General features: G+C 31.0%; 2 protein-coding genes across 2 annotated transcripts; both read right to left on the bottom strand.

Moving 5' to 3' along the window:
* Positions 1 to 94: 94 nt before the first annotated feature.
* Positions 95 to 6,548, bottom strand: LOC125071686 (N-acetylglucosamine-6-sulfatase-like). Its single transcript, XM_047682018.1, has 10 exons — positions 6,363 to 6,548; positions 4,701 to 4,951; positions 4,563 to 4,622; positions 3,964 to 4,164; positions 3,101 to 3,253; positions 2,736 to 2,903; positions 2,371 to 2,572; positions 1,546 to 1,856; positions 875 to 991; positions 95 to 672 (listed from the first exon to the last, which is right to left on the bottom strand). The coding sequence occupies exons 2-10, from the start codon at positions 4,815 to 4,817 to the stop codon at positions 499 to 501; spliced, it is 1,503 nt and encodes a 500-aa protein (XP_047537974.1). The 5' UTR covers positions 4,818 to 4,951; positions 6,363 to 6,548; the 3' UTR covers positions 95 to 498.
* Positions 6,549 to 7,151: 603 nt separating this feature from the next.
* Positions 7,152 to 10,717, bottom strand: LOC125072122 (trypsin, alkaline A-like). Its single transcript, XM_047682633.1, has 4 exons — positions 10,705 to 10,717; positions 9,046 to 9,244; positions 7,604 to 7,859; positions 7,152 to 7,460 (listed from the first exon to the last, which is right to left on the bottom strand). The coding sequence occupies exons 1-4, from the start codon at positions 10,715 to 10,717 to the stop codon at positions 7,152 to 7,154; spliced, it is 777 nt and encodes a 258-aa protein (XP_047538589.1).
* Between the last annotated feature and the right edge of the window lie 304 nt (positions 10,718 to 11,021).

The following is an 11,021-nucleotide window of genomic DNA, read 5'->3' as shown; positions in this document are numbered from 1 at the left end:
TCTAATATATTTATTATTTTTAATAATATGAACTAACTAAAATTTTATCACTATTAATTATAATAACACATAAGCCATGCAACTTAGCGTATTTATATAGTTATTTTTAATAATTGGGGTAACATACTATCTAGACATATCACCTGAGGTCAATCCATACTCTGATGGGGCCTCAAAATAGCGAACCCACTGTAACTACGATTTGGCTTTCCAAATAATGCCCTAAACTATATGCGTTCTAAGGCATCAGTCCTTATTACTTTGGCTCATTCCCAATTCACAGCACAGTAATACATCACGTTTAAATATGTGATTAAATAAATGTGAGTCGATACCTACTCAGCTAATCTACGTTTTTATTTTATTTTTAAAGGTAACTAATTAATCAGAATAATAAAATATGATTCCCAAGAGTAAATACTTGATGAATTCATTAGAAATGCATATTTGTATTCTGGATCATAATGAGCTGGAGTGTCACTATTATATGTTAGTTGCTTATCCATATATTTTGGGTTGTTGAAGCGGGTTGTCACAGTTGCTGTATCCCTTGCAGGTAATCATTTGTGACAACATTAGCTTGTACCAATGTTTCACTGATGGTAACTCTTTGTCTATAATGTTCGTCAGTTCATAAGGATCGTTGTCTATGTCATACATTTCTGTGAAATTCTGAAATCAAATATATAATAAAATAATTGTATTTATAGTTAGTGTTGCTACAATTGATAATTTTGATACTTTAATTTATTTTTCTCGGACTGCTTTGAATTATCTATTAATATATAAAAAAACGTCAGGGATAGATGCTCGTGTCAGAGAGATATTTTTTTTTGTTTGAATGGAAAGACGTTATTAAGAAGAAAAGTCGCACCTCCGAATCAGCGAAACTGCAATATTTCTTGTTTATTCGGTTTGATATGTGTCGCAAACAGGCGAATGTATTGTTTTTGGAATCTTGACATTTGCAATCGTATTCCGGGTAACATTGCTGTAAATAATTATACATTTTTTTATTCATTAAAAGCTTTTAGAAGAAAGTTCCGTCTTCGCTGACGGGAAATTGGCTACTCTGTGTTGTGTGTGTGTTAAAACTGATACCAAAGTTTGGTGAAAATCAAAATATACTTTATTGAAGTAGGCTTTTACAAGTTTTACTGTTGAATCGTCATTTAACAAAATATATTAAGTCGACATTTAACAAAGCTACCAGTCCACTCGCAATGCCTTAAAAGTGAGTTTTATACACAAAAATAAAAATGTATATAAAAATAGTTCAATAGTTTAATTATTTATTCTATTTAAATGAGAATGTGGAACTATATTTACAACACTATTCAACAATAAAAGTATAATGTTCATTTTTAGGTAACTTTATACTTGGTGGTTGGTGATTTTGTTCAAGTAAAACTTAGTATTGGCGAGGTAGGAGAGTGAGTAAGCCAGTATAACTACAGGTACAAGGAACATAACATCTTAGCTCCCATACTGAAGTACATCAAATTTCAAAGATTTTGTTTTAGTTAATGGTAAATTATTACTCACAGCAAGATTATCGCTATCATATTTCCAAGGACAACTCGGATCCACAGTACCGTCCCTCCCTTCCCCATAGTATTCAACGAGCATATTCCGCTCGAAGTCCTTATTCAAAGCATCAAAGTTTATAGGTTTTCCATCTAAACTCTTTGGTGGTAATAGACCAGCTAGCTCCATTATCGTCGGCGCTAAGTCTATGTTTAAGACTGGTTGGTCATTGGTAACATTTTTTTGTACTTTAGGACCTCTTATGAGGAGTGGTACTCTAATATCAGTCTCATATGGTTGCCTCTTGTCGTAAACTTGAGAAAATTGTCCTGAAATGTGACTTAATTAATATATATTTTGATTGGATGTTATCTGTTCAACCAAATGAACCGAAACTAACTCCTCAATAACTACTAGTAACTATGTAGTGTCAATTACAAGATAAATACATTCCATATGGCTCTATATTCTTTTATAATAACTTTGAATGCTCACAAATCTAATTTTTTAATATAATTATTTGTATTTTTTAAATTATTTGAGCAAAAAATTTTACTTTATAAATTAAATAAAAATAAATTATTACTTTATAAGGAATATCATACATCTTAATAAAATAGTAGTATAATTGTCTATGTTTAAATCTTATTGTATCTGATTAGATTATGTAGAAAGTATGCAAGAAGGCTGTGTTGAGTAGGAACTATTACTCTGTAGTAATAATCAGTATACATTTTAAATAATAACTAAACAAGACTAAACTCTAAAGTTACTCAATAATGATAATTATACAATATACCTCCTCCTGTCCTATTAAGATTTGAATTGATACAAATATCTCACCAATGTGGTATCCATTGTCCGACGTATATATTAAGTAGGTGTTGGTCAAGAGGGAGTTGGAATCTAAAGCTTCGACAACATCTGCGACCATTTCATCAACAGCCAAGAGACTCTCCCATCGGCTTCGATATACTTTGTCCAGGTCTGGTATCATCTCAGCGGGCAATGGTGCAGGGGGCATAGACAGGAGCCAGTGCTTATCCTGAATATTTTAAAGTGTATTTGTAAATAGTATTTCTTAGTTGCATCTTTAAGTTGCGCCTAATCTGGTCCACCATACAAAAACAGTCACCAAACAATTTTGCTGGTAGGTTTCTTGATATCTTGCTTGATTGATTAATTTGGATTACATTGGAGAAACTCACATTGACAGCTATATTGAAGTTTGGGTGTCTGACAGTGGTGACGTTGCTGAAGACACCCTGGTGTCTCGGGGCAGGAGTGAAGGGCTGGTGGGGTGCGGGGGGCGCCAGCACCATGAGAAAAGGCTGCGACTCTGTCTGATTTTCTATGAAGTTCAAGCTTAAGTCTCGCTGAAATAATTAGAAAGATTTAAGGTACGATTTTTCATACAAGCACCTTACCATAGTGAAAGTTCACATAAATACATCTGTATTTACAAAATAAAACTGCTTACTAAAAGATGTTAAAAATGGTAATTAGTATGGAAAAGATACACTTATATGTTATTTCTTTAAAGAACATAAAAAAGAATGGCACAAAAACTTACAATTATATCAGTGAGGTATAGATCAGTAGAATATGTGGGCACGCCATTATTTGATATGGTATAGTTGTAATAGACGGAGTTGCCAACTAAGCCGTGCCACTCGCTCCATCCCGGTGGGATTTGTTCGGGACCGCCAGTCGCATGGACACCATACTAAGAAATTAAATATATTAAATCTTTTATTAAATAGGTTCTTATACATTGTTATTGAAATAAATTATTTAAATTGATATTAATTTCTTTTGATTTAAATTCAATTGTTGTTTTGTTCAGCCGTCTTTTTGTAATAGTAACAACCTGTAAATTTCCCACTGGAGGAGCAGGTTAGGAGCATATTCCACTACGCTGCTCCAATGCGGGTTGGTGGTATCCATGTGATTGAATTTCGTTGAAATTAGACACATGCAGGTTTCCTTACGTTTTTTTCCTTCACTGCCAGCACGAAATGAATTTTAAACACAAATAAGCACATGAAAATTCATTGGTGCTTGCCTAGATTTGAACCCGCCATCATCGGTTAAGATATACGCGTTCTAACCACTGGGCCATCTCGGCTCAATGGGCAGCCGTCGTTTGATTTGAATTAATTAGAAAACACAAATAAAAAGCTATTTTATTTTGTACAATAGTAATATTTGAAAAAAAAAAATACTTTGGTCGTCTATAATCCTCTATGACGTTTATTTTATGGTTATTGCTCTGCTTCGTGAAGTTATATTGACAAAATAAAAACAGGCTATCGAATGAAACTACATAGATCAAATCAAAACGGCAGTTATGAAGAACTTAAAATTTTTCAAATATCATTTTTTTTAAGCTTGTTTATATGGATTAATATTACCTATATACTTCTGTATGTTTACCTCATTTAAATATTTCCCAGCGTAGAACGTATTATATCCAGAATCTTTCAGAGCGGTAGCAAAGGTCCGAGTTTCGAGTTTTCTCCAGGTGCGACTGTAACAGCCACCACTGACGCTGTTGTTCCAGGTCATGTGGTTGTGCACGTGAAGGCCGGAGAGGAAACTGGCTCGACTTGGGCAACATATCGGAGACGTGACAAACTATAATAAATGTTATATGTACATATATCTTCACTTGTATTGTAATTGTTGTAACAATCAAGTGCTAGGATTTGTTGTGACAACAGCAAACATATAATTACAACATACTACATATACAATGCGAATCAGCATATATAAAGAAATATTAGCATATTTTTTTGTACTAATTCATACTTTATACATATTATCCTATTTATTATGTTAAAGGAACAAATTTGCTTTTGCTAAGAGATAACAATTTTAAGCATAAGTTCTTAGGAAAATTATATTAAAAAAAATCTACTCTAAATAATATTTAAATTAATCATTACAACGTTACTAATAACGTAAGTTCTTATAATTACAGATCAATTTCGATCTACTCCCGTAATGATAAAATTAAAATATTGTACACTTACGGAATTCGTAAAAGTCGTCCCTTCATTTCCAATGAAGCGATGGACATTCTTCATTGGATTCTGAAAAATTTAAATAAAACCACAGTTCACTTTAATAAACTATTTATTTTCACATTTCATTTTAACACTTTTACTAACCATGCCGCCCAACACGACATCTTGATCGTCGGTTAAAATAACGACAATATTTGGATTCTGATCTTGGCACACAGCAACATGTGCTAGGCATAACGTTATTAGTAAATAATTTAGCATTTTAACGTTATTTTTCTAATATTTTGTATTGTTAATTTGACTATTGTGGAACGGCGGGCATCACTTCAAGGCCGGTGCACTCGCTCGCGATGGCGACACCAAATGCGAAAAATCCGACACTCTTCACAAGTGACCTGAAAGATAATATGTCAGATCAATAAACTTTATAATCAAAGACTACTTATCACAGTTTACATAAATCTATAAATAGCTTTGTTTAATATATTACACGATAGGTACCAATTGATAAAAGCATTGCGGAGAATTAAAAATAAATATTGAACATTTCTTATATAGCAAAATATATTCTAGATGGTTGTAAGAGTTTTTGTTTATTTTTTTTTATTTTAGACTGATGATGTATTGAATTGTGAGTATAGGAAAAATAAATAAAACCTTTACTTGACTACCCAATATATACAATATAGTGTATGTGTGTGCTTGTGTGTGTTTGTTGACCTAACAGTGCCAAAATTGATTAACAAATGTTTTTATTAAAAAAATTTAGGTATGTAATTATTTATCTGGTTTTTATAATTCAGAGGACACTAAGTTTTCAAAGATGGGTTTTGTTTTGTGTGATATTTGTACCATATAGTAGTATAAAAATATCTTCAATAATATAAAAGAATTTGTGTGAAACCATACTAAAATTGGAATATAACAAATTTTTCTTTATTATTATAAACATATTTTACATATATAACTGTGAACAAACCTTGGCTCAGAGTATTTTTTTAATCATAATATTTTTAAGAATTATTTTAGTGTTACCAGAAGGAAAAAAATACATTTTTTTTATTATCAATAAACATACACAATACACAAAAAGTTATTAATATCAATATATTAAATCAAAAGGATGATATTGTGCCTCAAGATATGAAAGATATTGCTCAGTAAGTATATAACACTACCCTGGCAATAGTTAAAAAACTTTTATCATCTATTTACCAAACAAATAAAATTGTGGAGATCACTATGTATAACATTATTAGGTACTTTCAATATTTACAACATGCCGCTTGATAGAGGATTATATAAATGACAATATTACACAATAATTTTTATTAAGATATTATCTAAGACATCTTCTGATTTTCATCTTTTATAATTATTATAGTAATACTGACGACAGTATGACAAATATATATGAAGCCAAACATTTTTATAGTTTCAATTATAAAAAAAATATAGTCAGTGTTACAAAAATAATGATTTTGTTAGTGTAATAAATACAATATATAAAATATAATAATAAATAATTAAATCTAAAATTCACTTTCTATGCTAAAACCTTCTAGCTTAAAGGACAAGGCTCTGTGATTTCGGATCCAATGTTTAAAAAAAAGTCCCATAAAAAATAATAAAATCACATAAATAACCATAAAGGTAAGCTAGGATATACATTTTTTAAAGTAAATAATACTTATCATTTGAGAATAAATATCGAGCAAGGTTTGGATATTGTTGAACATTATATGGCAGTGGATCAATACATAACATGGATTTACGCATTTTATTTTCGAGGTTATGACTACTTACCATTTGAAAGGGTCGTAATAAAAATCTTTAACTATGGCAACGAAACCTTGTTTACCCATTATATATTATAAGAATAGACTAATATTGAATATTTCTTTGAAATAACTTATAATTTTACTATAGGAGAAAAAATAAGATTTTTAACATAAGTACACTCGAAACGCACTGCCGCTGTCTATTTGACGGTTGAAGTTGACTCTTGACAGATTTACTGATTATTCATCTATTAATTATATTATCTATGGGCATCAGTAATAATTGGAAAATGGGAATACTGGGATGGTAATAATACAGTTAATTAATGCAAAGTATTTTAGAGTTGACATTAAAAATATTTAAATTTAATAAAAATAACATTAGTATAAACAGGCATTAATTTTTTACAAAAATATTTGTTCTTACTTTTATTTACGAGATCTTTAATTTTTTAAATTTTCATGTTTTTCATTTTCCATGATATTTTACTGCTTAGTCCACAAGTCATAAAACTGAAACGTAAGCTAAGCTTTTTTTATGGCATAGGTGGGCGGACTAGCAAATGGGCATTCTCCATCTGATGGTTAGTGGTCACTACTGCCCATAGACATTGGCGCCCGCCGTATGAAATTTTAACCACTTCTTAGATAACCATAGCGCCACCAACCTTGAAAATTGGGATTGTGCCTGGTTCACTCACCCTTGAAAATGTAACACAACAGTACTAAATTTTACTGCTTGGCTGTAGGATAAAGCCAAGTAAAAAAGCAGGCGTAATAAGTTTGATAATTTGTCCAGGTAGAATTTAATAAATTATTTATTAGTGGATATTGTACTAATGATCCAATTCGTATAATGTGACACTTTTGTATAAACTCCAGGATAATATCTGAGACCACAAGCGTAACCAAATGATACGAGACCGACTACGACGCCTTTGTAAAGCAAAGGGCCGCCTGAATCACCAAAACACCCGTCAACACCATCAATATCCGTTCGTCCAGCACACATCATTGAGTCTGCGATTATAGCACCGATTGTTTGATACCGTGCCTTGCAGTCTTCTTGATCTATTACGAACATCATGGTCCTCTGAAGCTGATCTGGTTGTGGACCATTTTTCTGAAAAAGTAAAAACAAACTTATGCCCATACATAGAATATTTATAAATGTCTTTATTTGACTAAAACATTAATGTTTTAATACAGTTTACGAAATGTTTAATTCTGATTTTGGATTCGATATTAAATAATCAGTTTGCTAACCTCAGTTGATCCCCATCCAACCAAAGTGCAGACAGAATTCGGCATAAGTTCACTTTTTGGCTTAATAATTGTAGCCTGACTGACCAAATTGCCAATGGTAAATCTTTTAGCCACAACAACTACGGCTATATCATTGGTGTAATATTGCCTGTCAAAGCCATAGTGAGTCGCAATTGTTTTAATTTTATGCAACACGCCTCCCCTCGTCCGGTATGTTGAACCAACACGGATTCGCCAGTATTGAGGAAATGAGTAGCTAGAATGTTTTTATGAATTAGCTTGAGGGTGAAGTTTTATTTTACTAAAAAATTACAGCCTACATATATCTTACTGCTGGGCAACCGTCTTTTCTCGTAGGAAGTGTTGGAGGTTATTCCACCACGCTGATCCAATACGAGTTGTGGTATACAGTTATACACTCTCTCAATGTTGTCCTTCAATGCATTACATGTACTTCTAAATAAATATAAATGATATAATTGAAAACTAAGCGGCTTGCCCGGGTTAAAATCCGTGCGATGTTCTACTGGGTCATCTAAGATTTTATGTAATTTTTATTTTCTTATTGATTTTTGATTAATGATCCATTTACAAGTTGGAATTTACAAATTTCAATATGTACAAATTAAGAACAAATAAAGAATTATAAATAAAATAACATGTTTTTCTATATAAATGTGGTTAACACATTTCAAACTATCTTTAGTTTTCACTAATTAAAATTCAATTATCCTAATAATCAAATCTTAAAAAATCTTAAACTAATTTTTGGAAGCAATAAGGAAAAAATGGTTAAGATCTCTTTATAACGAGTAAATCTAAGTTTTACGTTCATTGATTTTGAATTTATAAGTTTTTACTTCTGTTGTTCATACTAACTACATTTTGGAAGCAATTTTCAGCGAAATAGATCTTTGTAACGAGTAAATTTAAAGTTTTACGGTCATTTATTTTTAATTTATATGTTTTCACTTATGTTATTCATAAACCTCATTATATTTTTTTAAGTTTTTGTTATAATATATACCTACTTCGTGTAGGTATATGTAGATGTATATTAATTATTAATTTATACTAATAAATTGATTTGTTATGGTTGAGGTTATTGTATTGTATAGTTTATAATTACACAATATACTAACTATTATTATACAGCCCTCCGGCATAAACCCTACTCATACATAGCCTTCTGGCGTACTGTCAAATATTACTAACCATTTAACCAAAGAAAATATGATATAGTCATAGACAACTGTTCTGCTTAACTAATTTAATATATTCATAACATAAATGATAAGATGTATTTGTTTATAATGCCTAATAAAAAATACTTTTAACTTTTACAGATGTATTTGATTACATTACGAATTGACGTGACAAGCGTGAATTTCATGTTCTTGTCGTATATTTTTATCATCAATAATAATATTACTATCACTTACTTTCTACCTGTGTCCTGATTATATTGGAAACAGTGCGCTGTAGATATCACATGCCGCGATGTAAGTATCACACCAGCGCAATGCTGTATGTAATCCTGTGTGCCCCACACGTCCAGCAAAAGTTGAGCGAGGATAGGATATCTTTGTATAGTAGTCGGTGATCCGTTTAGCACTCGCAAGAAGTTGTATTGTGCATTAACTAGAATAATATCGGAAAGTATAAGACCTAGAAGGTTTAGTGTTGTTCTTTTTGGATCGACTTAATCAACGGCCATACAGTCAACTCAGATTTATCTCTTTGTGACATTATTGATTTGATATTTGGAAGAAGAAGAGAGCATTGCTTAAGTCACCTAACCCCCTTAACAATTAAAAAAAAATAACAGATAAAGCCGTTAGAGTTTGATTTACTAAGCCTTAATATATCCTTCAAAAGTCTAGGTAAATTAATAGGTATAAAGAAAGCTCATTAAATCTCGTACGAAAAGTTAAAAGTTTTTATTCAACATTCAACATTCAGGTTTTTCAGGATATTTGCCTTCACTACTGAGCACAAGTTGAATTATAAACACAATATAATCACTTGAAAATTTAGTTGTGCTTGTGTCTCTTCAACTGTAGACACTAGGCCATTTTGCCATGTTTGAAATTCATTTCAAATAAGGATTTTGTAGGATTTAATATTTCTGCACTTACCTTCTATAAAATAAATTAGAAACAAAAATAATCTCACTTTGTGTAACCACATTTTATAACTAAAACAAGGTTTTAGTCAGTATTCTAGATCAGAGCCTACGACATTAAATGGTAGTTTAATTCGCGGAATGTTAGTGCACTTTGCTAGAGTTCTTTAGACTGATGATTCAAATGCTATATAACTTTCATTAAGCAGAGGTAGCGTAAACTTTTCTAACTGTATAGGAAGATCATTATGTAGCGTAATGTGAGAATCTTGATCATTTCCACTGTACTAAAACTACATGTACTTATATATCAAGTAATACTAGTCGCGTTATACATTTTTATGTTAAACAGCACTATAGATTGAGGATGTATTTATTATTTTATTAAAAATATATAAAGAAATATTATTAACAAAATAGTGATGTCTTTTAATTATGCCTTGAAACGAATTTAGGCTTCTAGCTCTATAAGAAATTGAACTTCTGGGTGTCTCTATTACAAATTCAAAATCAACTATATACAAATTCCACATTGAAAATTTTAAGGTATGAAAAAACAGGGTATGAAAGTCTGATAAAACAAACGATAAATTTAGTTACAATTTGCCATGCAGTATTAATCTCTATTAAAACAAATACCATATACATAAGCGTTTGTTTGCGTGGTGACTAGTATTTTTAGAAATGTTTAAATAGCTCTAAATAAGAAAACACTTTGCAATTCGCAAAGCGATCTGCACGGTACACTTTTTTAACTTAGGAATTAAGATGTGTTGTTCATTATGTTTGTAGTTAGGCTTACTCGCCCTACAATCTGAAACAGAATAATACTAAGAATAGCGGTTTGCCCGTAGAATATGTGACAAGTGTGTGGTACCTACAGAGACGGGCTTACACGAAGTGCCACCAAGACAAGCCGAAAAATTGTATTATTTATACGTTATTTTTTTTTTTATAATTGGATATCGGCACTTACACTTAAGAGACATGTTTTAAAAAGCGGATATATTTTATAAATTATTCGGATAATATTGTTGAAATTAAATGCTTACGTAAATTAGTAGGCCACGATTTATATAATTTTGTAGATCCCGATTTTATCTGGTATATACTAATAAAAATCTCAAGTCTCAAATCAGGTGAATCGGTCTATACTACGAATTAAATATGAGTGCCTAGCAATTATAGTAACTTTTATGTGCATTAATCATCGTTATAAGAAAATTAGGCCGTATTTAAACCGTTTGACATAACATGATTTTAAAGCAATGTCGTTATTATAACTGTACCAAG

The sequence above is a fragment of the Vanessa atalanta genome, chromosome 20, assembly GCF_905147765.1.
Source record: "Vanessa atalanta chromosome 20, ilVanAtal1.2, whole genome shotgun sequence".
In the NCBI taxonomy this organism is placed as follows: domain Eukaryota; kingdom Metazoa; phylum Arthropoda; class Insecta; order Lepidoptera; family Nymphalidae; genus Vanessa; species Vanessa atalanta.
The sequence above is the reverse complement of the archived record's forward strand: the minus strand, read 5'-3'. Positions and strand labels throughout refer to the sequence as shown.

Bases quoted from the DNA above. Each gene is read 5' to 3' on its own strand.
- LOC125071686 (XM_047682018.1), bottom strand. From the start codon at position 4,817: ATGCTAAATTATTTACTAATAACGTTATGCCTAGCACATGTTGCTGTG. The intron at 4,623-4,700 runs GTTAGTAAAAGT...TAAATTTTTCAG, and splicing joins ATGTCGTGTTGGGCGGCATG to AATCCAATGAAGAATGTCCA. The intron at 2,573-2,735 runs GTGAGTTTCTCC...TAAAATATTCAG, and splicing joins ACTTCAATATAGCTGTCAAT to GATAAGCACTGGCTCCTGTC.
- LOC125072122 (XM_047682633.1), bottom strand. The intron at 7,860-9,045 runs GTAAGTGATAGT...AAAACATTCTAG, and splicing joins AATCAGGACACAGGTAGAAA to CTACTCATTTCCTCAATACT. The intron at 7,461-7,603 runs GTTAGCAAACTG...TTACTTTTTCAG, and splicing joins TTGGATGGGGATCAACTGAG to AAAAATGGTCCACAACCAGA.